Source organism: Lemur catta, chromosome 2, assembly GCF_020740605.2.
Source record: "Lemur catta isolate mLemCat1 chromosome 2, mLemCat1.pri, whole genome shotgun sequence".
Classification (NCBI taxonomy): Eukaryota; Metazoa; Chordata; class Mammalia; order Primates; family Lemuridae; genus Lemur; species Lemur catta.
Genome location: NC_059129.1, coordinates 28780093 through 28806630, shown reverse-complemented (window position 1 = coordinate 28806630; position 26538 = coordinate 28780093). Strand labels below are relative to the sequence as shown.

At 58.0% G+C, this 26538-nt stretch overlaps 1 protein-coding gene and 1 non-coding gene across 3 annotated transcripts in view; both read right to left on the bottom strand.

The window, feature by feature from the left end:
• CLIP2 (CAP-Gly domain containing linker protein 2) overlaps window positions 1–26538 on the bottom strand; it is a 66603-nt gene that overhangs the window by 32556 nt on the left and 7509 nt on the right. For both annotated transcript variants that reach the window (XM_045543154.1, XM_045543155.1), the window contains exons 2-3: window positions 16047–16237; window positions 1967–2523 (exon numbers count right to left, since the gene is read on the bottom strand). In XM_045543154.1, coding sequence (XP_045399110.1) covers window positions 1967–2523; window positions 16047–16170 — 681 coding nt within the window. In that variant the 5' untranslated portion in view covers window positions 16171–16237. The remainder of the gene's footprint in view (window positions 1–1966; window positions 2524–16046; window positions 16238–26538) is intronic.
• LOC123633717 lies at window positions 1382–1579 on the bottom strand. Its single transcript, XR_006733732.1, has one exon. It is a non-coding gene; the product is annotated as a small nucleolar RNA SNORA73 family (small nucleolar RNA).

The following is a 26538-nucleotide window of genomic DNA, read 5'->3' as shown; positions in this document are numbered from 1 at the left end:
CTTCCTACAACCAGTCATTTAGAAGCTGGATCTACTGGGCAAGTTCCCTGATGCTCTCTCTTCTCTCCTGTTTTCCATCTGTCTTTCTGGTTTACCTTTTGAGAGATTTTCTTAACTTTATCTTCTCACACTTCTGTGGAGTTTCTTATTTCTGGGATCGTATTTTTCATTTCCCAGAGCTTTGCTGTTCACTGAATATTTATGTCGGTATGAATATTCATGTTCATGAATATTCATGCCACATATCCAGTGGCGTTTTGTTCATATTTAATGCCTGTATTATCTTCTCTTATTTCTCAGAGGGCCAGCCATCTTCCCCAGAGAAGATTCTCGTAATCTCCACGGTGGAGGGCAGAGGCTTGGCCGCCAGCGTCGGGGAGCTGAGTGAGGAAGAGGCGGGCGGTGAGGGGGTGCATGGCCTTTGGAACAGAAACGCTCATTTCATCCTCCTTTTCCAGTCCAGCCTGCCCAGGATCCCTCATCCAGAGTCTCCGTGACCGTCTCAGGGGACTCAGCGTCTGTCCCAGGCATCGGCTGGAGGGAGCCACTAGGCAAAGAGCACAGGGGCCTCAAGGGGACGTGGTGGGAGAGGGGGGCCTAAAGATCTGTTAACCAATTCTCCTGCTTCCGGCCCGATGGCAGCCCTATTTCCAGAGGCCACCATGTGCTGACTCCTGAGCCTCCGGGGTTTCTGAGAACATCGATCGTGTCTCTGCTGTCCCCGCTGCTGGGGGATCCCTGGCTTTGCTGTTGCAGTCTCCTCTCCTGTTCTTTCTGTCCTTGAGGGCTTAAAACCTTTTTTTAATTAAAAAAAGAAATCTCTTCACTGTCTCTTCACACGCCCCACTGTCCCCAGGAAGCCTGGCTGACAGGACGCAGGGACCCCTGCCTCCCCCAACCGACTGCGTCCCACGGCTCCTCACACCCCAGCCCAGCAGACGCGGTGAGGGATGTCCCTGTGTGTTGTACCCCACTCCCCAACGCTGCAGTCGGCCCAGGGCCACCTCAGCCACAGGTGTGGCACAGCAGGATACAACCCTGCCCCGTCCCCCTGGGCACCCCAGCCCAGGTCACTGCCGTGTTCAGACGCTGAGGGACTTGAGAATGACTGTCCTCCTTCCAACCTGGCCCCAACAGCTGGGACCACCAGAGAAGGGGCCCCTGGCAGGAAGCCTTCAGCTCCAGGGACGCGAAGCTCTTGGCCGACAGCACTGACCGCTCGGGTCATAGCTGATCAGCATCTGCGCACCTGACCCGGGGCCAGGAGTCTCTTTTGTTGTTAATTTTCTTAACAAGGTATTCATTGATCAATACGGTAAAACGGAGTAAAGCAAATTTTTCTTAAAACACGTGACACGAACTTGGACTGGATGCTCTGGAAGGCTGTTTCCTGCGGGGCTTGTCCCTCGGTCACGCCCACAGGACTCAGCAGCTGCAGGAACCTGCAGGTGCAGACTCCAGGCCCACTTTGCCGCCACGTTGTGGAAAGGGGACGTACACCATGGGGCAGAGCCCTGTGCTCCCCCACGCCACTTGGACAGGGTCTGGGAGAGCGACCGCCTGAGTATACCCACGCTGGATGGCCCAGAGCTCTAGTCCCCAGCCTTTTCCAGTACATTCCTATCACACGCATGCTGGCAGGCTGGATCAATGGATAACATCAATAGTAATTAATACTTACAGGGCGCTTGCTAAGTATCAGGCACCGTCTAAACACACATGTATTAATGCATTTCAAACTATGAGTGAGGAACTATTAAAATTCCCATTTTATAGATGGGACAACTGAGGCCCAGAAAGGTTAAGACACTTGCCCAGAGTCACACAGCAACAGCCTCTACAGCCCACATTACCTGTGTCCCTTGTCACTTCTGATGAGGAACGTGAGCCCCAGCCTGGACCCTGCCCCACGCGGGGTGAAGCGGTGGAGGGGAGGGAGGCCGGGCCCAGAGCCGCCCACACTCACCAGCACGCGGTCTCCCAGGCGCAGGTCCTTGTCGCCTCGCTTCACAGAGCCGCTGTCCGAGAGGTTGGAGCCCGACTCGTTGCCCGTCTTGACGGAGCTGTTGAGGACGCTCTCCCGCAGCGGGATGGCGCGGCTGGTCAGCGGGGGCGTGGCCGTGCCCGAATGCAGCGACAGGTTCTGGGCGGTGAGCGACTCCACTGAGTGGGCGTCACTGCCCGAGCCCTCGGCCGTGGGCTGCCGTGTGAGCTTGGAGGGCCGCGTGAAGATGCCCTGCAGGGCCGGGCACTCGAAGTAGCGCACGCCGCCCACCGCGCCGTCATTCTTGCCCACCGGGTCGTCCAGCACCACGCCTGCCCACTGGCCTGGCGCGAACTGCGTCTCGCCCAGGTACTGCACCACGCCCGGCTTCACGCCGTTCACCCACACCCGCTCGCCCAGCACGAAGTCCCCCAGGAAGTCATCGCCCACCTCGGCCACCTTCGGGCCCGGCTTCTCGGGGGCAGCAGCTGCGGCCGGGGAGGAGGAGGGGCCCGACGCCTGCTTGTGCAGGGGGGAGCCTGCGGACAGGGAGAGGGAGAGGCAGCGGTTAGGGCTGGGCTGGGACCTGGATCCCCCGCACAGAGAAGAGGCGGGGCCAGAAGGTGCCTGATGGGGAAACTGAGGCAGACATGGCTGGCACTGTGGCCTTGGGCAGGTCATCCCCAGGTCTCTCCCTCCTCTTCCAGCCCCTCTGGAAGGTTCTCAGGAAAGCACTTCCTCAGAAGTACCAGCTGCTTGCCACTGCACAAGGCCACTCCAAGTCCAGGGCCAGGATGAAACCACTCCCGAAGAGTACAGGCCACCACTCCCCGCCCTGGTGGGCTCAGGCCCTCCACTGTTAACAACCAAGACCACCCGTGGCTCCTGTGTGGGACCCAGATGGTGTGCGAGTGGTCTCTGGGACCCCTCCTCGTCCCCAGACAGCTCCAGGCCTCGCAAAAGGCTCCCAACCTGTTCCCTGACAGCCCGGAATGGTCACAGCCACAGACACCTTGGGCAAGGAAGGAGCCAGGAAACCCTCTCATTCCCTCTCGAGCCTCCCCGCTCCCCACCCAGCGGCCTCGGGGGGCTGCCCCAGGGCTCCACGGACCCAGGAACGTGGGAGGGAGGGGCGGGGGGTGGAAGCGGGCATGTAACCCTCGCCACTCCTGGGAATGCACGCTGGGCTCTCTGGCCTGACCCGGGCGTAGGGCTCCCCTCACCCAGGCCCGCCTTATAAGAATGACTCTGAGGCCCAGAGAGGCAAGGGGCTTGCCCAAGGCCACACAGCACAAATGGGACTCAGACCCACAGAGGGGCTGCCCCCCCAGGCCTGGGCCCTGATGTGCTACCGATACAGAAGGAAAGGAGGCAACTTGCTCAAGGTCACTGGTGAAACCACAAAGCAGGCCTTGCACCCTTGTGAACGCGTGTGTCAGGCTCCCGACTGGACTGTGGCTTGGGTCCTGGTCCCCACACAGGGCCTGCTGAACCCATCCATGTGGCCTCCCTGTCCCGGGCTGCCCGTCCACCTGCACCGCTAGCTGCTGGGGCTGCCCCCGCTTCCTGCCAGACCCAGCGTCGGGCAGAGAATCCACCACTCCAGAGGCTGTCAGGCCTGTGACACACCACGGCGACCAGAGGCAAGCAGAGGCCGCCATGCCTCGCTTCTGCTCCTTTCCCAGGAGGCCAGTGGAGGGGCTGCAGGGCAGCGGCCCCCACCGGCAGCCTCTGAACCCCAGACCTGGCCGATGCTCTAGAAATGGCCCCATCCAGCCACTGCCCCCAGGGCTGGAAGCCCACTCTGGAGCACAGAGCTTTGGGGGTGCGAGCACAGGGCCTTCCCCCGGGGACACTGGCAGCGTGGAGGAAGCACGTGGCCACCCAGGGCCTGGGCAGCCGGTACGGCCCCGACTGTGGGTGGGGCTCCCTCCGCTGCTGAGCTCGGCTCTGGGAAGATCAATGAGCTTCGCTGCTGCGCTTTATTAACAACACAGCAATCACACCCCTTCCCTCTGCGCCAGGAGCTCCACACAGCAGCTCACCCGATCCCCGGGCGTGCCAGGCGCTTTACCTGGGCTCCCAGACAGCAGGCAGTGAAGCCACACTCTGGCCAAAGGCCTCTGGCTCTGGGTGCGGGACACTTCATCTGACAAATGTGTACCAAGCACTTGCCATGCCAAGCCTATTATGGTCACCCCAAATCTCAGACTCCCCTAAAGGGACCAGTTTCCTAGAATCTGACCAAATCCTACAGTCCCCTATGAGCAGGGAACAATCTTGTCTTTACTCCTGTCTGCACGAAGATGCCCGTCCCTCCTGTTTAGAGAGGAGTCCTGGGGGTACCCCGGGCTGGGTGGACTCCAAGGCTCTTCTCTTCCTCTGCGATCTCAGGAGGCGGGGGCTACAGCAGACTGAGCTCAGACCCCATCTCCTCCCGGGCGTCCCCGCCACATGCACCTAGGGAGGTTCGTCAAAGCCTCCATTTCCTTCCGGACCTTTGTCATAGGGTTGTTCTACAACAATAGACAGAAAGTGCTTGGAACAGTGCCTGGGCCATACAAATGAACAAAAAAAAAATACTATTACTGCTATTTTGATGAGAACGATTTATGCTCAAACTAACGGATTTGAGAAAATTTAAAAACACAAGGCCCAGGAGTTGGACGAAAGACTTCCAGTAGATTCTGGTAACCTCAGGCAAGCCCCCTGCCCCTCACTAAAAGACGGGGATGGATGGGCCCCTGCAGCTGTACAACCCCAGGTGGGAGCGCTTGGCTCCCGCAGACTTCATCATGCTGGTTCCCTGCACCCAGGCTGAGCTCCCGGGGAGGCCACGGCTCTGATCTAGGACAATCCTGTATTCCAAGCAGCTTCTGCTGGGACCGTGCCAGTAACGGAACTGGGAAGCCACACACACACACACACACACACACACACACACACACACACACAGACACGCGCATGTCCCCTGGCCCACGGTGGCTGTCTGCCTCAATTCCTCCCGCCAAGTCAGCTGGCACCTTCCTTAGGAAGCTGCTCTGAAAAGCACCGAACGGGGAGGAAGCTACAGATGAGACAGTGCCCAGGCCCTCGTCACACTGCCCAAGGAGCCAGTGGGTCCTGTCACCACCAACACAGGTTAACGTTATTATTAAAACAGCGGCTGCATTTACTAAGTGCCAACTGCATGCCCCCTAATGGTCTGGGCACTTTTGACATCCGATATTCTTACCTTGCAGATTAGGACACTTGCCCAGGTCACCCAGGTGAGTGGGGCCCAGCTGGTCTGGCTCTGAGCCCTCCCTCTCGGCCAAGCACAGGAGGTGACCAGACATGGGCTCCTCGCCCATGCCCGTTTCTGGAACACTTGCCCACACAGGGAGGCTCCGTGACCTCTGCCAACTGTAGGCCAGGTCAGAGCCTGTTTCTACCTGTCCTCTGTGCTCAGAGCACAGATGAGGGTTCCCAGGTTGAAGGGGACCCCGCGTGGCTATTCTTGGCAGGAAGCTGCCCGCTCAGCTGTCCTCCTCCCCAGCTGTCCCAGCCCAGGCAGACCCTCAGGTAATCTGTCCCTGACCCCTGCCCCTTCCAGGAGTCACAGGCCCAGGGACCAGTTGTTTCAACAGCTGCTAAAATCCAGGTCGCAAGCCCGTGGCAACTGCACACGGGGCTTTGCCTCATTTTCCGTCTTTGTAGTGGTAACCCCGGCCACCCCAGCACCCCTGGGATAAAACCCGCAGCAAATTCCACACTCACACTGGGAAGTTTTCAGCTGCCCAAGGCTGAGAGAACACAGAACACCCCCTCACTCCAGGGAGTCGATAGCAGCACACTGGCTAGGCCTGGCCAAGCCCCTTCCCATATCTGTGCCTCAGTTGCCCCATGAGACAACAAAGGGCTAGGTCAGAAACAGCGACGTCTCGTCCGGCACTGACATTCTACATGTTCTGACTCTTCTCCCAGGGGGGCCGGTGGGTATGCATCGGAGTTTTTCAGACCCAGCCCACACCTCACAGGCCAGTCTAGGCAGGCTGTCTGGGGGCTCCCTGCAGGCAGGGCCCCGGCCCCACCTCCATCCAAGCTCCTCAGCAAACCCCCACAACTCCCAGCCAGACCCAGTGACGCAGACTTCAGCCTCACACAGGCAGTCGATCCCTTCCCCAGACAGTGGGTCCTGCCGAGATGAGAGGCACGGAGGAATCTTCTGTGGGTTTCAAGTTCAAAGAGGAACTTTAATGAAAAGGGACCAGGAGTTTGAGACCAACCTGGGCAATGTATCAAGACCCCATCTCTACAGAAAAATTTGAAAATTAGCCAGGCGTGGTGGTGCACGCCTGTAGTCCTAGCTACTCCGGAGGCTGAGGCAGGAGGAGGGCTTGAACCCTGAGTCTGAGGTTGAAGTGAGCTACAATGACGCCTTTGCACTCTACCTGGGGTGACAGAGCAAGACACTGTCACCAAAAAAAAAAAAAAAAAAGTTCATTACATAGATCATTCATGCCCACTGCAGAAAAATTAGAAAACACAGATTATCGGGTTTTTTATAAAAGAAAAGCACTATCATACAAACACAATCACGGCTAGCACCTTACAGTATGTTTCTCCAGGTTTCATTCTGTGTGTGCACATGCAAATACACGCTGCGTACTTGAAAAACAAAAACTCAAGTAGGACCGTATTTTGGTATCACTGGGTCCCCCCTCTTCTCACAGTGGGGAATGTGTGATTACGCGGCTCTAGAAGGAAGCCGCTCCACCTGCTAAGAGAAGCTGCCTCCCAGACCCTCCCTACCCCTCCCACTGCAGAAGCTGCTCCTGCTGGAGACACCAGGGCCCCCACCGCCCCGCAACGACCCTACCTGGCCCTGTGGTGCCCAACCCCGCTGACTCCCCTCCTCGCAAGGCTCCCTGCTCCACGGTGGCAGGACGGGGCCTCTCTGCCTCCTCCACCCCCACCCCTGCAACAGGGCAGTTTCTGTCTGCTTTTCTCCCTATGGTGTGTTCCAGATGGTGCGCTGATAGAAGTTTAACTAGTTCTCCAGAAGAAAAAAGCAAAACCCTGATTTGTAGCATTTGCCAATTTCCATGGTGTAAATTCTCCCACCATAGCCAACTTGGAAGTGCCAACGTGATGTCACTGAGCCTGGAGTGGGGAAGACATGATACGGTATAGTATTTCCACCAGAGTAAATCACCTTATAAACACAGATACTACAAAAATCTTACTAGTATAATAGCAAATAGGTGCATTTTACTAGTACTGTACCAGTAGTAAAACAGAAGTATTAGTAGTACTAATACTACTCGTTGTCATGAGTTTCAATATTTATTACCTATTTTTTGGGGGGGGTGGGTCTTGCTCTGTCACCCAGGCTGGAACCTCCAACTCCTGGGCTCAAGTGGTCCTCCCACCTCACTCTCTCAAAGCGCTGGGATTACAGGTGTGAGCCACTGTGCCTGGCCTATTACCTATGTTTTTGATATAATTTATTTAATTATAAATTCATGTAATCTGATTTTTTAAAATTATGATTATGTGTCACAAGTGGCTTGCAAAATTCCTGACAATTTCACAATTAGTTCTTGTGAGCCGGCCTGGGCCAGCTCCAATGCAGCACTGGTGCCGCCCCAGCCCACACCCTGGAAAGGTGGCCCAGCCACGACCACCTACATTCTCTACAGACGCCGCAAACGAGAGGCAGGAAGAGGAGGCAGAGAAGGACCAAGCCCCTGGCCCGTCTCCAGCACAGGGAGTGGGCGGAGAGTGGGCCAAGAGGTAGGAAAAATGTTCTTCTCTGAGCAGTAGCTGGGGAGCCCTGATCTACACTGCACCCCCACAATCTAACACAGTCCTGCAGCTTTCGCTACTGCCTATATGCTACTACATTTCTTCTTTAAGACACTCTGGCCAGGTGCAGCGGCTCACACCTGTAATCCTAGCACTCTGGGAGGCCGAGGCAGGAGGATCTCTAGAGCTCAAGAGCTCAAGACCAGCCTGAGCAAGAGCAAGACCCCTGTCTCTACTAAAAAAAAAAAATATATATATATATATATATACACATTAGCCAGGTATCGTGGTGTGCGCCTGTAGTCCCAGCTACTCGGGAGGCTGAGGCAGGAGGATCACTTGAGCCCAGGAGTTTGAGGTTACTGTGAGCTGGGCCGATGCCACGGCACTCACTCTAGCCCAGGCAACAGAGTGAGACTCTGTCTCAAAAAAAAAAAAAAAAAAAAAGACACTAATACATTCTCCTTGTAGAAGACCCAAATGGTACAGGAAGAAGAATAATGAAGTTGGTCCCCACTGCTCTCTCCAGGACAGATCACTCCCCTGGCAGCAAGACCTGCCAGCCAGTGGCTGCCTCATCCTGGATGTACCCCAGGACCTCACAGGCAACATCCTGAGCCCAAGGGACCCCCTTCGTCAGCTCCTCCAAAAGCCCCTCCACCGTCCTGCCCACCCACCCATGCTCCCAAGCCACAGACCCTCACTGCTCTTCCCTCCTCGCCAACCTCGTTACTCAGCATGATCTAACAACCACAGAAGAAACCCCTCCTAAACCCACACCTCCCTCTCAGGTCCCAGAGCCCCCACCAGGGATTTCATACCCTGCTGGTGTAGCAGCTTCCAGAAGGGTCTCCCAGCCCCACTGCAGCTTCTCCTCCAAGCCATCAGAACAGCAACCCCAGCCACACCGTGCCCCCCAGTGCATTTTAACTCTCCACACAGGGATCACTTTTTATGTAATCTTTGACCTTTACAATAAGCCCATGTCATAACAGGAATAAAATGAATAAAGTACAATAAAGATAAAATATAATATTTTTTAAAAGGAAAAACTAAAGGGAATGCACTCTTTGGCTCATTTCCCAAGGAAATAATGCAGGAAGAAAAAACTGACTCATTGTCTTGTCCTTCACAGAACTAAAAAACTAAATCTAAGTGCCCCAAATAGCGGAGCAGTTACATAAATTATGCTCAAGTCATTCAGATTATTAAGTAATCTTTAAAATTTCTCTCTCCAGGTTCTGTGGGAAAGTGTTTGTGATGCGACGCGTGGTGAGAAAGCTGAGCTCGGGCTGTCCCCACACTCGGCACAGGACATGGATGTCTGGGCGCGGAGGCGTGGGGACGGGAACAGGATAAGAAGGAATCAATCAAGAAAAACCAAGAGGGACCCTGCAGGGACCCACAATGATGACATGCCACACACTGAGGAGTGTGACGAACTCAGCCCTCTGCCTCAATGGCCTCAGATGGAAAAAAGCATCCCATGCTAGGACCTGGTCCCTGGAGGAGGTGGTCACCTCCCTAAATGTTCCACAGAACACAGTACTGTAGGATGGCACTAGGCATTATGAAAAAAATTTAACTTCCAAGTTCAAACAAGCTTGAGAAACAGCAGCACAAACAAAGTTAAGGGCACTTTCCTGCAGGACTTTTCAGAGCCTTTACTGTACCAATGAGCACTGTGAACACTAGGGAGGGGCTATAAATAAGGTGACCACATGATTCAAAATGCAAACCCGGACACCTCCAGGAGTGAGAGGTGCTCTTAATACAGCATCGTGCCAAGGCCACAGGCACCATCTGGGGCTGTCCCAAGCAAGGCACGGTCCCCCTACCATAAGTACAGTGCTTTCCTCACTTTCCTCTCGGCATCATCTAAGGAAACCGCCCTGCCCGTCTGGACCAGCTCCAGACCAGCTCCAACACGGCTCACCTGCAGCCATCCCAGGCGGTCCCCTTGCGCCTCTCTCCCCCTCAACCCCATGGGCTCAGTCGCCCCTGGATCTGCACAGCCACCTCCCATGCTGCTGGGGTGCCTGTCTGTGCCCCTCCCCAGAACACGAGCCCCGGGAGGTGGACCCGTGCCAACTGCCCGCTCCATCCGCCGGAGCGCCTGGGCTGAAATGCAGACTGGCCGCCACCCTGACGACCCCTCCTTGGTAACCCCCAAGGAACATGCACAAATGCCCCATAAACCCCAAGCTCCTTCCTCTGCTCAGGCAGAGGCCACGCAGGAAGGGATGAGGTCTCCACAGCGTTGCCACCGGGAGGCCCCACCCAGGTCCACCTGCCGTCAGTCCTCCGACAGTGCCTGCCGATATGGCCTCTGGGGAGGACTGAGTCTACACCTCCCAGCCCACCCAGACCGAGGGGAGGCCCTCTGGAGCTCACTCACCCCAGTGGCCGGGCCAGGCTGGGCATCCCCCTGCTACGCTGTGTCTGCAGCATCTGTCCCTGGAGAAGGGACCCTCCACCAGCCCGCACCGCCCCGAGTCCTGAGGACTGCACGGCGTCCTTCCTGAGCCAGGCGGAACTCAGAAGCCCCCTTCCGTCCCCCTCCTCCCGAGCCAGGAGAGCAGAGCTGCCGCCCAGCACGCGGCAGGGATCCCAGGGCGGGAGCCACGCGGGAGCCTTACTTACCCTGGAAAGAGCAGAGCCAGCTCCCCATGGAGAAGCCCCGCAGCCAGGCTACCGGGCAGGCAGGCGCTGGCAGCCGGGCCCCCACCCCGGCCAGATCGGCCAGATCGATCCCGGACGACGTCAGGAGCATTAGGAGGCAGCCCTGCCCCCACCACCGGCCACAGCACCGCGGCTTGGCTTCCCCGTCCTGAGGCCATTAAAAAGTTTAGGATGTGGTTGGTGGGGGACGGCCAGACGCTGACCTTGAAGGGGTGAGCGCTGCCTGGGCCGCGAGAGTCCTGGCTCTGCCCAGGTTTGCCCGGCACCTCGGACAAGTCACTTAAAATGGGTCAATCCCCCTGCCCTCCCAGGGCCAGGGAGGCTCAGAAGGCACATGGGTACGAAGAAGAAAGACGTCACCGTCTAGGGGTAACGGCCCCCTCAGACACTCAGCCTGGCTCCCAGGTCTGGAGCACCCGTGGGGTACCGGGGTGTCCGAGCTCAGTGACCCAGACTGAACCCCTCAGGGCCCAGCCCTGTGTGAGCCCTGGGGGCCAGGGGACCACACACGGGAGGTGGACCCTGCTCCAAGGTGGGCAGCGGGTGCCAGTGGCCCGAGCCAGCGCTAGACCCGCCCTGCCACTCCCTGGCCCTGTAACTCATCCTTAACACGGACAAGAGAGCAGCTACCTCCCTGGGCCGTTAACAAGGAAGAAACCTGCTTGTGACACCGTGGGTGTCAAATGCCGGCCGTCTCAGATGCGACAGCTCTGGGCTTCGGCCACAGTGCGAGGGGCAGGGCAGAGGGGCTCAGCAGAGGCGCATGGTGCTCTTTGCACACAGCACCCCGCGGGTCCTACCCAAGTCGCTCAGCACAGCCCTTCCCGTGGGGGCCAAGGGGAGCACGTCCCCGGCACCTGCCCCAGCCTGCAGCTCAGAACCAACCCAGGGAAGGGCTGAGCCTGCCACCCACAGCCTGCGAGATCCCTTCCTTCCCACGATTCAAGGCACTGTTGGACCCTGCCTGAGCCAGGGGGTGGGCACAGCCCAGCGGCACCTCAGACCACCCGCATGGACGCCAGACCCCCTGCTCCTGCTCAGGCCCAGGATGAGCTGAAAGCTGTAAGCGTCCAGCCTGCCGCAGTCACAGCTCCCTGCTGGGGCCCAGCATCACCCTGGCCCACGGCGGCCCTCCCCTTCCCCTTCCAGTCCTTTGCGGCCACTCTCCCCTCTGCCTCCATGGTCTTCCCCTGATTGCAGCTGGGATGGCTCCCACCTGTCACTCAGATCTTTGCCCCAACGTCACCACCTGAACGAGGCCTTCCCTAACCACCCCACCTGCAGCAGCCTCCAGGTGTGCGCCATCACACACGGCCGGGCTGTCCCCAGCCCACTGCATCGTCCAGGCCCTTGCACCCAGGTGAGTCCCAGACCGCCCTCCTGCTCACCTGCTCTGACCACCTCTCCCTTCCAGCCCCGGGCCTCCTCCTGGTGAGAACCCCCCTCAAAAGTCCCCCTCAAATGCTGCTGCCTGTGTCATAGCTCTGGGGACACAGCCCTTCCATCTCCACCAGGCGGGCAGTGGGGGCACCAGTCCAAGCCCTGTCCCTCGGCCAGACCCTCTGCCGGAGGCTGAGCTCATGCTTGGGAGGCAGCCACGGCCCCGTTCCCAGGGCAGAGGGAACCCCCTCCCCCAAACCACGGCCAGGCTGTGGCCTCCGCCAGACCCATCCCGAGGTACCCTGTGCCCCACACACGGTCCAGCCCCTCAGAGAGCATGGGCCAGGTGCATGGGTGGATGAGAGAGCCTGAGGGGCCGACGGGACTGAGGGGACTGTTCTCCCCTGGTGCTTGCACCTGCCCCTCCTCCCCAGAGGCTCTTGTTGCTCAAGACCCTGGAACAGGAACAAAAGCAGCCCCTTTCCCTCGCATAGGGTTTTGCTGCCTTGGCCAACTGCTCCTGGCTGGCCGCCCCTCCCCCGGCCTGGGTGTCTGGCTCTGCCCAGCAAAGGCAGCATCAGGGCTGGAGTGGGGAGGGAGGGCACCGCCAGGCCCAGCAGCAGAGAGGCTGCCATCGTCCCCAGGGTCAGGCGTGGGGCGTGGCTGTCCAATCAATCGCCTTGGTGGAGGGACACCTCCACCCTCCGAGCAGCCCTGCAGGCTGGGGGCCCAGACAGGCAGACCACCCGGCCCCGCCCTCAGGGGCTCCCAGACCACGGGCAGTGCAGCTAGCAAGCAGCCGGCATGCCACACGGCCACACTGCCCTCCATTCCCTGGAGGGACTATTATGTGGCCACTCAAAAGGACACCAGGTGACACTGTGGTAGCACAGGGAGTTGCCTTCCACTGAATGCAATAAAACATGAAAAAACAGAATGCAAAATTGGGTACAACCCATAATTTAACTGTTTAAAACAACAAATTATGCAATAGGAAAAAAGACCAGAAGGAAATACAGTCACACACCACTTGACAACAGGGATACGTTCTGAGAAACGCGTCATCAGTTGGTTTCGTCACCAGCGAACACCGTGGAGTGTCCCGGATGGTACGGCCTCCTGCCCACGAGGCCGGGGGCCTCGCAGCCCCGTTCCTAGGCTGCAGACCGTGCAGAACGTGACTGTGAATACTGGAGGCAGCTGTGACACAATGGTAAGTATTCGTGAATCTGAACGTAGAAAAGGGACGGTAAAAATACGGCAAAAAGATAAACAACGGTGCTCCTGTATAGGGCACTTACCACGAATGGAGCCTGCGGGCCTGGACGCGTCCCTGGTGCGTCAGTGAGTGCTGAGTGAACGTGAAGGCCGAGGACAGCACTGTACGCTACCAACACTGTACTCTCAGGCTCCACTGAATTTACTTTAAAAATAAAGTAATTGCACTGTGACGTCACTGGGTGACAGGAATTTTTCAGCTCCATGATAATCTTATGGCCCACAGCACGCCAACATGTGTTGATCCGGTACACGACTGCGTATCACGGGGCAGTCTGTGCTTAGGGTGAGTGGGTAAGGGGTAAGGGATAGGTCAAGGTGTAATGGACATTGCTTCTTTTATCACTTTCAAATTTTTCTGTAATGAGATTATGGATGGTGAAAGGAAAAGAAATTAATCCTTAATGAGTTTTGCACCTGCAGGCACTTCACATTCATTAACTCACTTGATCCCATCAGGGAGAGGCTATCATGCCATTTGTGGCTCAGAGAGGTTAAGGAACTCTCCCAGGATCACACAGCAGAGGCAGAGCTAGGAGGGGCAGGATCACATCAGAATTTGGGCCTCTCTTGATCAGGGAAGAGCACTGTGGGAAGAGCCCAGAAGGTGCAGCACGGCTCACTCACTGAACGTCATGCCCCAGCACAGGTGGGCCAGGCTCGTGCCCTTCTCTGGCCACTGGGCTGTACAACCCCATCCCCCACTGGACCAAGCTCAGCCTACTTGGTGCCTTTGCCCATGTCCTTCCCCTAGTGCCTGCAGGTCCCTCCTCCTCTCCTTCACAATCCCCACCCCCAAGGCTGAGCTTATTCAGGCTTCTTCCAGGAAGCCCTCCCTGATTACCCATTCATGCCAGTGAGCCCCTTGGCCTCCCATAGCCTGGAAGTGAGTGCAGACGTCCTTGTCTGTGTGGCCACAGGCCTCCTCACTGGTCTCCCCACTCCTGCTCTTAACATCACACCCCATTCTCACATGCTGGCACAACGGATGGGAACAAGGTCCAATCACTCCTCTGCTAACATCTTCAGCAGCTCCCACCACATCTCGCCCTTCACGACCTGCCTCTGCGCCCTCTCCAACCTCTTTCCACCTCCCCTCCACCCAGACTTGTCTTCTTTCTCTTTCTTGACAAATCAAATTCATCCCTGCCACAGGGCCTTTGCATCACCCATTACCGTCTGCCCCCACCGTTTTCACTTGCCTGGCTTCTCCTCATTGCTCGGGAATGCCTCCCACGCGTACAGGAGGATTTGCCACCTTGGAGGGACAGCCAGGGCCTTCCAACGAGGCTGTACTGAGCAGGGCCTGCCTGTGCGGGCCTGCCCACAGCTTCCTCACCCTTTCATGCTGCCTGTCTGGCCCTGCCAGGGACCTGGTCCTGCCAACTGCCCCTGCCTTTGGCTCTAACTTTCCTTGACCCCCACCCCAGGACCCGGAGTGTCCAGTCTGGCCTCCAGTTGTTTTTGTCTATCTAAACTTCTGTGCCAAGCAGATGAGATGGGCAGCAGCCTCCTATCCCGCTGGCTGGGTGTGATCAAAGCAAGGACCGTGCCCAGAGATGTTCACCACAGCGGTATTTATCAAAGTGAGAAATAAGAAACAGTACAGTTTTCAACTGCAGAGAATGGGCAAGAGAGTGTTTGTTTCCAATTCCTTCAATCACACTCTTCTTGGTTTAAACCTCCCGTGGCTTCCCAGTTACTAGGATGAAAGTGAAACTCCCTGCACATCCCACACTGTCCCGCCTGGTTCCCCTGCATCACACCAGGCTGCCCCCTCCGCTCCAGCCACACTCGCTTCCTCTCCCTCCCTTGTACCCACGAGGCTCCCTTCTGCCACGGAGCCCTGGCACGTGCTGTGTCCTCTGCTGGAATACCCTCTCCTCTTAACTAGAGAACGGTCGCCCTGCAGACCTTGGCTCCCACGTGCCCCCCAGGGAAGCCTCTGCTGACCTCCCGGACCTGGTCAGACCCCCGTCACAGGGTCTGGTGATGCTCAGCCTCCCCCGCCAGACTGGGACCCCCTAAGAGCTGGGACTGCAGCCAGTTTTGCTCAGAGCGAGAGCGCCAGTGGCTAGGACTGTGCAGACAAAGCTGGCCCCTGAGTTCTCTTCATTGAATGAAGAGGGTGTTTTACAGCCAGTCAAAATGATGTACATGTGAGCTTTTTAATGACATAAAAAAATGCACTTGAGGATATTCATTAAAAGGCAAAAAGCAGGTTTTCAAGTTGTATATGCAACAGGATTGCAAATAGGTAACAAAAAGGTGGAATGAGGTATAGCAAAATAATAATAGTTGCGCTTAGGGGATGGGATTTGTCTGATTCTACCCCTGAGTCAAAGTTTCCAAATATTCCACAGTGGGCTAGCTTAGATTTATCATCAGAAATAGCAAATGAATAATGGCTGCCCTCTGCCCACTGCCCTCGGGGCTGGTGCTTCCTGCCAGGACACCTGGGCCCGCCCCAGGGAGACCAGGGGTCAGACGAGGAAAGGTTAAAGGGCACAGGTCTGTGTGGGCAGAAGGCTGGTGGGAAGATGGGGCAGGCCCCCGGAGGACAGTCTCGGACCCGGGAAGGGGCTGCACGGGGAGGAGGGGCTGGAGGTTGAGCCCCGGCTGCATTCCACTGGCCAAGTGACCCTGGGCAAGGCGCCAGTGCTCCCCAAACCCCCATTTCTTCCCCTCTAAGTGGGTCCAGCAGCGGTGCCACCTCCCCAGGTCAGGGGAGCCTGCGGAGGGACGATCCTATAAAGCCTGCGTCAGAGCTGCCCCACCCACGGTTCATGTCTGCAGGCTGCACTGCCAGACACACAGTGCCAGTGAACCCCTGACCTCCAGGCTGGGCACCGTGGCCTGTGTCCCCGGGGCTGTCCCAGGAGACCCCCCTCCCCAGGAAGCCCCTAAAACCACCACCCTCGGCCCCACGCACCTTCCTTGGAGCTAGTGGCCGCCGCTGCCGCCGAGGCCGAGGCCGACCCAGTGGACGTGCGGCCCACGGGGCTGGAGTGCTTCCCCCCGCGCCCGGGGGGCTTCAGGCCGCTGGGCTTCTGCATGGCGGGGCCACTCGGTGGGCGGATGAGGGCAAGTGCAGGTCACGTCCTCTCTGCCATCTTCACTCGCCTGTGGGCAGAGACCGGAGAGATCACGTCATAAGGTCACCAGACGCCGCCGGGGCACCGGCTGGCCCCCAGCGCACCCCGACACTGACGCCTCCACAGGATTCCAGCACCCCTATCCTGGAAGGCAGAAACCATCATCCCCCCCAATTTCTAGATAGGGAAACCGAGGCACAGAGCAACAGCAAGCGTGGGCCCAGGTCACAGAGCGTGGCAGTGGGCGTCCCAGGACAGGGTCCCGTCTGCTACACTCTGAGGTCAGGCGCGCTGTCCCTGGAATCCGGATCCAACAGGCCTGAGGGGCCGCAGCGAGTGCTGCATTAACCCCAGGGCCCGGCACCAGGACCCCGCAGGTCAGCACAGCCACCAACGCGCTGAGCGTGGCTCTCCCCACAAAGCATGGGCCACAGCTGCTGACACACGGGCAGCCCTGTGGGTCACTTTCCAACGGACCTCGAGGACCAGCCAGCAACACACGTCCCGCCTGACGTGGGCTGGACGGAGCCAACCCTATTTCACCGGCCGGCTCCCTGCTTCCTGCGCCACACGGCCACGTGCCGGCTCTCGGGCTCACCATCCCAGCTCCTGCCCGCTCCACCCCACGCGTGGGGACGAATACTGAGAGCAGCTTAACCTCACTCCCCTCCCTTGACCCGGGGGCCACCTGCCTCGACCCCACACCAGGGCATTCTAGCCACCTGCCTTTCCACCCGACAGCAGAGAAGGGGTGGTGCACACAGCTCCGAGAGGCACGAGCGCCCCACAAAGGGGATTCCTGAGGGGCACAAAGCCTCCAGGCTCCACGGCAATTGGTTTAGGGGACAATCCCACCCTCCCCTGCCCTCTGCTCCCACTGGCTGTGCTCACACCCCCCTCCCCTGCACCAAATATTTACGGAGGGCTCACCACGGGCCAGGCCTGTCCTGCCCCAGAGGGGCAGGCAGGACTCAGCCTCTGCCCCGGAGCACCACGGTCAGATGGAGGACTCTGGGCCCCACCCCTCGGGAACACAGCAAACAGTGCCCCGGGCACTCGCTCTGAGGCAGCAGAGGACGCCACACACCTCGCCTGTGCGGCCATACCCTTGGTCACAGAATTTTATTCCGTTTCCGAGAAGCCTTGTCTTCATTCTCGACCCGTACAACTTCTGCGGGCTGAGCCTACTCCCACTCCTGGAGGGGACACACACCCAGGCCTGGCCGTCAGGACTCCCTGGGGTTGCCTGAGGGAAGATCACCTCTCCCAAGGACCACGAGGCCTGGGCTGTGGCTGGATCCTTTAGGAAGAGCTGTCCTCCTTGCTCTGGGGCTGCCTGGGTGTGGGATGGAAGCCAGACGCTGCAGGGCCACCCTGGTTACCGCATGGTAGAGCCTGCCAGGGAACGGGGCCAGCACCGAGGCAGCAGACGGGGCCTGGATCCAGCTGAGCCTGAAGCTGGTACCTTGGGCTCTTCACGTCCATCAGCCAACAAATCCCCACAGTTTTCTTTCTTTTTTTTTTTTTTTTTGCCTAAACCTATGTGAAGAACACTGTCACTTGTACCCAAAAAAGTTTTGACTAATGCAGAAGCCAACCCATAATGCTCATGGCAGGAATGTGCAAAGTGCTCTCGGGCCAGCAGGATGAGTCAGCGATGCTATTACCTGTCCTGGCTCAGCCCCGGGAAGGACCGGCTCCTCCTGCGGACTGTCAGCTACCAGAGCAGAGAAAAATGAGCTCCCCAAGGCACACTGCAGGTGGCCACACGCCCGGGGAGCTGGCAGGAGCACCGGGCATGCCTGCCCGCCTGGCCTGGCCCCAGAGCCCGCCAGATCCAGCATTCCAGCTCCCTGGTACCCCAGGATTCTTGGCACCGGGAGTCACTTGGTCAGGGTGGGGTGTGAGGTTGCTCCCTTGCTCCCCGGATCCTGGCCCTCACTAGGGAACTGGCCTGTGGCTTTGGATGGGGCTCTGTGTATGCCTAGTTAGGCTGAGTCAGCAGCTCCGTGCCTGGGGAGCTCACTGAGCCAGCAAATGGGGGTGGCCTCTGGTGACAGCGAATGTCCCACCCTGTGAGTGACCAAATGGACCTCCTGCTCCAGGGGCTCAGCCAGGGGACCACTGACCTAGGAAATCCTGATACAGCGCTTGCACGCACACACGCACGAGAGGCAGAGGTGTGTAGCTGGCATCGAGGCAGGTGCAAGGAACTCCCTCCCTGCCCCTCCCCACCCTTGGGGCCTCTTCCCTGCCCAAAACCCTCCCACAGAGAGAACAGCTGCACATCATACAAAGGCCTTGTACTCAGAACACACAGTAAACCTTACAACTCACTAATAAGACAACCTAATAAAAAAATGAGCAAAATATCTGAATACACATTTCACCAAAGAAGAGACACAGTCAATAAGCACGTGAGAAGATGACTGATGTCACTGGCCATCAGGGTGATGCAGACCAAACCACAAGACACCACCTCACACCACCGGGATGGCTAAAACTTTACCAACCGACGACACCAAGTGCCGATGAGGAGGCAGAACTGGGCACTCTCAGTGCCGGTGGAAATGGAAGACGGTACAACCACTTTGGAAAACAGTCGGACTGTCGTTAAAAAGTTAAATATACACCTACCAGATGACCCAACCTCCCAAAAGACATAAAAACACATGTCCACACACAGGTTTACAAGCAGATGTTCATAGCAGCTTTATCCGTCAGAGCCCAGAAGTGGGGGGTCCGTCAACCGGTGGACGCACAAACAAAAGTGGTGTCTCCCTCCGATAACAGGCTCCTCAGCCGCAGTAAGGAACTACTGATACGCGCAACAACGTGGACGAACCTTAAAAACATTACGCTACGAGGAAGAAACCAGACACAGAGGACCACACACCGTATCATTCCATTCACGCGGAATTTCAAAACTACAGACCCAGGACACAGATCGGTGGTTGCCTGGGCCCGGGAACACGAACTGAGTACAAACAGCACAGAGGACTTTCTGGGTGGTAGAAAGGCTCTGAAACTGGACTGTGGTGTTGGCTGCACGACTGTATGTTTACTCTATTATTCTAAAAGTCACCAAACTGCACACTTAATATGGGTGAATTTTATGGTCTGTAAATTAAACCTCAATTTTTAAAAAGTTACATAAAAAAGATCCTTAAAGGCTCCCACCAAAGTTAGCACAATGGTCTGCAATGTCCTCCTCAGCTCTCTTCCCTTCCTCCACCACAGCAACCCTCCCTGACCCACTCCACTCCAGCCACACTGGCCTCCAGCCGCTCCTGAATTACATTAAGAACCTCCAAGGCCGGGCGTGGTGGCTCACGCGTGTGATCCTAGCACTCTGGGAGGCTGAGGCGGGTGGATCATTTGAGCTCAGGAGTTTGAGATCACCCTGAGCAAGAGTGAGACCCCGTCTCTACTAAAAAATAGAAATAAATTATATGGACAGCTAAAAATATATATAGAAAAAATTAGCCGGGCATGCCTGTAGTCCCAGCTACTCAGGAGGCTGAGGCAGGAGGATTGCTTGAGCCCAGGAGTTTGAGGTTGCTGTGAGCTTGGCTGATGCCACGGCACTCTAGCCTGGGCAACAGAGTGAGACTCTGTCTCAAAAAAAAAAAAAAAAAAAGAACCCTCCAGCCTCAGGGCCTCTGCACATGCTGTTCCTCTGCCTGGAATACTTTTCCCTCCAACAGTCCAGGATTGTTGTTCACCTCCCCCAAGTATCTGCTCAAATGTGCCCTACTAAGATAGGAAGCCCTACCTCCTCTCCCCTCTTTGTTTTTCTCTATTGCATGAAGATGGGGACTTGGGTCTGTTTTGTTTACTGGGGTATCCTTAGTCCTGAACAAGGATGCCTGGTGTGTACGGGTGCTCAATAGATCACTGTTGTATAAATGAATGAATAAATGACACTGGCCCATGGGGCGAGAGGCCCAGGACACCCTTCCCACCTCCTTAGGCCCCAGTATGCAGGACTGAATGGCTCGCAGTGATCAGCCCAGCTGCCGGCATGCCCTTTGAGGCAGGGACCGGGTGTGACAATTACTGTCGGCATTGGAGGTGCCCCAACCAGCCTTGCTGTGGTGACCCTGCATGTCCTCACCACCTCCCTGACACTGTCCCACCTGCTGGATGCTGCCTGTGCCTTTTGTCCCACCTGCTTTTCTTCACCTATTCGAAACACCTGTGGACACCTAGCCCGATGCCACCTCCTCCAGGAAGCCTCCCAGGACCTTTAGCACACTGGCATCTCAGGATCGCATGCTGAGCCAAGGAGAGGGTACACTGTTCTCGTCTATCTTCACCTTGCCCCTGGGTGCCCACGGGCTCTCCTCTGAGAACCAGGAAACCCCGCAGGAGAGCGCATCTGCAGTGGCCCAGATGACAAAGATCTTCAAGGCCACAAATTCCCAGGGAAGGCCCCACTGCTGCCCTCCTGCCCACCTGGCCCCTGACGAGGGGCTGGCCCTCTCACATGGAGCATCGGAGTTCAGAGAAGTTCGGGGACTCACCGAAGTCGCACACTGCTTGGTGGCTGGGCTGGAACCAGACCTCCCTGTCCTGCCCAGCCCAGCCCTGGAATAACATTTGTGAGACCCTGGCCTCTGGGGACAACACGCACTTGCCATGACTGACAAGGGACCAGGGAGCTGGTGGGAGAGCAGAACCAAGGCGGCATTCAGTCAGGCCCGGCCAGCCCGCGGGGGGAGCAGCCCCTGTCCCCGAGGAGCACCCGGAAGGGGAGAGTGGAGGAGAGAAGAATGGTGAACAGGAAGAGGGGGGAGGCCAACCACCCTTTTGTGACTCAGCTGTGCTCGTGGGATAGAGGAAGAGAGAAGGTTTCTTGGAAAAAGCTGGGACATGGTGATAAATTGGCCTCTGGCCACACTGTGGCCGACGTGGGAGGCGGGGAAGGGGCAGAGTTAAGCTTCGTGCAGCCCGCGGTCCAAACCCCAGACCTACTCTGAGTGAGCCCTGGGCCCGGCGACAGCCTCGGTTTCACCACCTGTAAATGGGGCCTAAGCACCGTGCCTCACGGAGCACCCACGACCCAGGCAGAGAAGGTGCCCAGGAGCGTCGCTGGGGGCCTGGCGCATGGCCCTGCTCAGGAGGGCGGCGCTGCTACTCTCTGGCCCCCACGGTGATGGCTGGCGGTCCCGTGCCCAGTCACGGCGGGCGAGGGCGGGCAGCATTCAGACCAACGGGTCCCCTTTGTGCCGCCTCAACTGCCATTTAGCGAAGACAAACCCAGGCCACATTTCAGGGTTTCCATTTCAGCTGCCCAGGGGTGGCGGGCCACAGTCTCAGAACTCTCTGCCAATCAGGCCCCGACGGGAGGGGGGAAGGTGCCAAATAGGGCAGCGGAAAGCCCGGCTCGGCGGCCAGCATCGTCCCCAGGGTGAGAGGCGGGCACCAGGAAGCGGGCGCGCCTGCCGGGACCCTGCCCCGGCTGCCCTGGGTGCTCCCAGGGAGGGGCAGGCACTTGGTGGGGACGCTCTGCTGGCTGAGGCCGCACCCTCCTCAGGGCCCTCGGGGTCCCAGTGGTCAGGGTACCTGTGTCCCTGCCTCCTGAGCTGTGACCCGCGTGCAGGGCCCACACAGCACCCAGAGGTAGGCTGGGTGCAGCCGCTGCCCACTCACCACAAGCCCCGAGGCACCAGGCACCTCGAGGGGCGAGAGCTCCGGCACAGGGAACCCCGGCAGGGCACGGGGGTGGGGGCAGAGGGCCCGGGGCCCGGCAGGGGAAGCTGCAGAGGCACAGACTGCGCTCCGCTGGGTCAACCACACAGCCAGGATTTCGTGAGGCTGAAGTGGAGGGGAGACGGGGACAGGCGGGGGGATGAGCAGCCCCGCAAGGACTTCAAGCGAGGGGTCCCATAGGACCAGACGTGCACGTCAGCAAGACGAGCTGGGGGGGCACTGGGGACGGGGAGGACGGAACTGGGACAGAGAGGGAGGAGGATGCCGGGAGGGGACGGGAGAAGGCAGGGGCTAGGAGAGAACACAAAGGGACCACATGGTGCCAACTCGAGGGCAACCCGATGACAGATGGGCAGGAACAGGACCAGCCTTCGTAGAGAGGATGCCAGGCTGGACGACCCACCGGCAGAGGGACCGAGGCGGGTACCAGGAGGCAGACGCGCCTCCCCACCATCAGGGAACGGCAAACCCAAGGCCACTATCAGACGGGGGGCACGGGTGGGCACAGCGCCCGGGCCAGGTGCGGACGTGAGGGCACACTGGGAGCTGGCCGGTCCCCAGTGGGTCCTCACCAGGAAGAGGCAACCGCAGGACGCGCACAGCGGCCCTCCAGGTAAGAGCAGGGCGGCGGGCTTTGGGGGGCAGGGAACAGGGGCAGGGAAACTGGGGACTCTGTTCACATTTCTGAGGTTTGCTTCTTAGCCCCGCTGCACGAACGTGGGTCTTCAATGCATCCTGTCTATTCCTTTGAATGCCTAAAATATTTCATAGCCATTTTTTAAAAGAAAAATGAATACAGATACAGGGTGGGACGGGGGGAGGAAACAATCTGCCCCACCACACACCCACCGAAAAGAGTGGGGGGCAGACACGAAATGATCAGGCCCCCTCAGGTGCTGACTGCCAGGCCACGGCCCCGAACCAATGGCAAGGCCTTATCTGGGCCCACGGGATCCGGCCCCAGCACCCGTCCCATTCGGCTTGCAAGCAGGTTCGCTTTGTCTGCATCTGACCGAGGCTCAGGGGATGTGAGCAGCTTGACTTGGGTCTCCCGTTGGTGCAGCTGGAGTCCCACGTCCTCCCTGCCCAGGGCAAGCAGAGGGGCAAGCTGGATGGGCCCCTCCCTGCGAGTCTTGCCAGCTCTCAGGTGGAAGCCAAGGCTCCAGGCCTCGCAACCAGCTGCCCCTTGAGCCGGGGGGAGCCAGAGAGATGGTGCCGCCTGTGCCCGCCCCACACCCACCCTCCGCTCTCCCGCGGGCAGCCAGGTCCACCGGAAGCTGCGGCCAGCCCAGGCTGTACAGGCCCAATGCTCACACAGCTGCGGCCAGCGTGAGGGGAGCGGGGGAGCCCACGGTGGGGGTGGGTCCCGAGTCACGCTGAGCATGAGGGCCCAGCAGCCCTCCGGTGAGTGGAGCTCAGAGCCAGCGGGGGCAGGAGGCCCATCCAAGCATGGGGCAGGGCCGCGGGCCCATGTGGCTTCCAGGAGGGGAGAGGGCGACGAAGCTGGGAGGACAGCAGGGCAGGGCATGCTGTGCCGCTGCATGGACACAGTGTGGGGCACTCACGGGTGGAGCAGGGAAGGACAGACCGAGGCCAAGTGCCCCCGTCAACCCCCTACGGCTCTGGCACCTGCAGCTGGGAGGGCAGCAGGGGCCGGGCCCAGCAGCCTGGGCTCTGGTCCTGCACACTCGCCACCTCACCACCTTAGAGCTCAGGGCCCCCACGCCCCCTTTGTAAAGCAGGCATCTTCCCAGCCCTGCCAACAGCCTGCGGTGACTGCGGAGCCCCAGGAATGGCCAGCCCGTCAGCCCTGCCTGAGCTGGACAGACACACACAGCTCAGAACCGGGGCACGGCCATGGTCCAGAGCCCGGTCTGGCTGTGTGGCCACCCACAGCCTTGGCGACTGGACAGCCGGGGCCCTCCCACCACCGGCCCACAGTACTGCTCTGCAGGCTGGGGTCCCCCAGCAGGCCCAGGGAGAAGGGCCTGGGAACACCCACGACCCACCTTTATTCCCATTTTACAGAATGAAAAACTGAGGCCCAGAGCAAGAAGACGTTTACCCAAGGTCATACAGTAAGTGAACAGGACAGTGAGACTCAACCACCCAAATGTAGAAAACCTGTGCTGGGCAAGAGGGTCCCCAAAACCAAACAGAGTCAGAGGTCCAGGGAGGGGAGGGGCTTGCTGAGGTTGGCCAGGAATTGGGGCAGAGCAGGAAGGAGGCAGGCTCAGGCGTCCTGCCCCCAGGGCCAGGGTGCTGACCCAGTCATCTGTCAGGCTTCCTCCCTGGGGTCAGAACTGCACTAAAGTCACCCCTGAGCGAAGGACGGTCTTTACAATGAGTGAGGCTGGGTCACTGGTTAGCCACATGGGGGGATCCCTCCTGTGTTCAGCAGAACAGTGGTCCTAACAGTGGCCGTGTCCACATCCCTGGAACTTGGAATATGTTATGTTACACGGCAAGGGGGAATTAAGGTGGCAGATGGGATTAAAGTCGCTCACCAGTTGACCTTGAGACGGGCAGACTATCCGGGATGACCAGGGTGGGCCCAACGTAATCACGAGGGTCCTCCTCCATGGAAGAGGGAAGCAAGAGGGAAGAGACCAGAGAGACAACAGCTTGCAAAGGACATGATCTGACATCACGGCTTTGAAGGCGGGGGAAGGGGCCGAGAGCCAAGGAATGCGGGCGGCCTCAGGAAGAGGAAAAGGCTAAGAAACAGTTCCTCCCCTGGAGTGTCCAGCAGGAACCCAGACCCACCAACACTTTGATCCCAGCCTGGTGAGATGCGTTTCAGACTCCTGATCTCAGAGCTGTGAGATGACACATGTGCTGTTTCCTGCCCCTCAGTTTGTGGCAGTGTGTTACGGCAGCAACGGGAAACTAATACACTTACTTTACCATACGCAAAAAATCAACTCCACGTGGACATCAGATCTATTCATAAATGGGAAAGGTAAAACTGAAAGTTTTTAGAAGACAGCACACAAGATGATCTTCACAACATCAGACAAAGATTTCCTAAACTGGACACGGAAAGTGATGCCAATAAGGGACAAGACGGACAAACTGGACAGTATTAAGACTAAGAGCTTCCGTGCATCAAGTGACACCACTGAGAGAGACAGAGGCTGAAAGCGCAAACCGCAGACGGGGAGAAGACACGTGCCATCCCTAACTTCTGCAAAGGACTCACGTTCAGAATACACAAGGAACACGAACAAATCATTAAAAGAGTTAGAAAAGCCAGCGGAAGACGTGAGCCAGCCCTTCACAGGAGCATGTTCAACAGACCGACAGACGTCTGAAAAGGTGCTCAGCCTCACCAGTCATCACAACATCCACCAGAACAAATGAAATGGAAAACACCGACCACACCAAGTGTGGGTGAGGGTGTGGGCACCCAGAACGTGCATGCACTGCTAGTGGGAGTGTACACGGCTCTTCGCGGTTTGGACAACAGTTTGGCATTACATACCATACCAAAGCTGAACACACAAAACCCTATGACCCAGCAAGCCCACTCCCAGGTACATGCCCAGCAGAAATGTGCACATACACGCACCAAGGGAGATGTACTATTCCTAACAGTCCCCAGCTGAAAATAACCCAAACATCCATCACCATCAGAATGAGGAAAGAAAGTGTGGCTTGTTCACACAATGGAATAACACACAGCGATGAGAATGAAGGAACTACAACCGCGTGCAATGATGTGTACGAACCTTGCAATCATAACGTTGAGTGAAAGAAGTCAGATATAAAAAGGTCTGTATGAGCGTACGCTTCCGTTTAAAATGAAGTTCAAAGAGGCAAAATTCACTGATGGTGCCCTTGGGTTGGGGTACCGACTGGAAGGAAAAGAGAGCGGGGCTTTGGAGACTAGCGGGTCTGATTCTTGATTTGGGTGTGTGTTCCAGTGATATTTCAGTTTAACAAAATTCAACAAGCTACTCACTTACAATATCAGCACTTTTCTGTACGGATGCTGTACTTCAATAAAACAGTTTTTAAAAATTCCCTGGGCTGGGGGGGGTGCCGGGGTGGGGTAGAAGCAGGGAAGGCCCAGATTGCTAAGCCAGGCTGGACCCTGCTGCTCTGGGGACCTCCCACCCATCAGACTGCCACCAGCCAGTGACACCTGACCCTGTGGATCTCCCAGAGCACGTGTCCCCCCCACAGTTCTGAAAGCGCTCTGTGGGCAGGTCCAAGCCTGGTGAAGTTCGAGCACCCAGAGCTTGGTACGAAGTGGTACCCCCCATCGACACCCCTACGAGCTCTCCCACTGCTGCTCCTTCCCTGCAGGCAGGGCTTGTGGGAGGCTGAGCCCAATGAGGCTCAGGCCCGGCCTCTGAGCAGCTCGAGAGGCCCCAGCTAGGGTGTGGCCGCCTGGAAAAGGGATGAACCTGCCGGCGGGCCGTGGCACCAGCTCTGAAGAGCGGCCCAGCACTGGGGTGGCTGGGATAGGCAGGAACAGAACTTGGTGGCCCCAGGAGTGAGGTCAGTCACTAACAAGCCCTCAAAGTCAGTTTTTTCTTTTGTTGTTTGCAGAAAGGCAACCCCATCTTTGCCATCAAATTCTGGCCGAATGCCACAGACACCCACCAC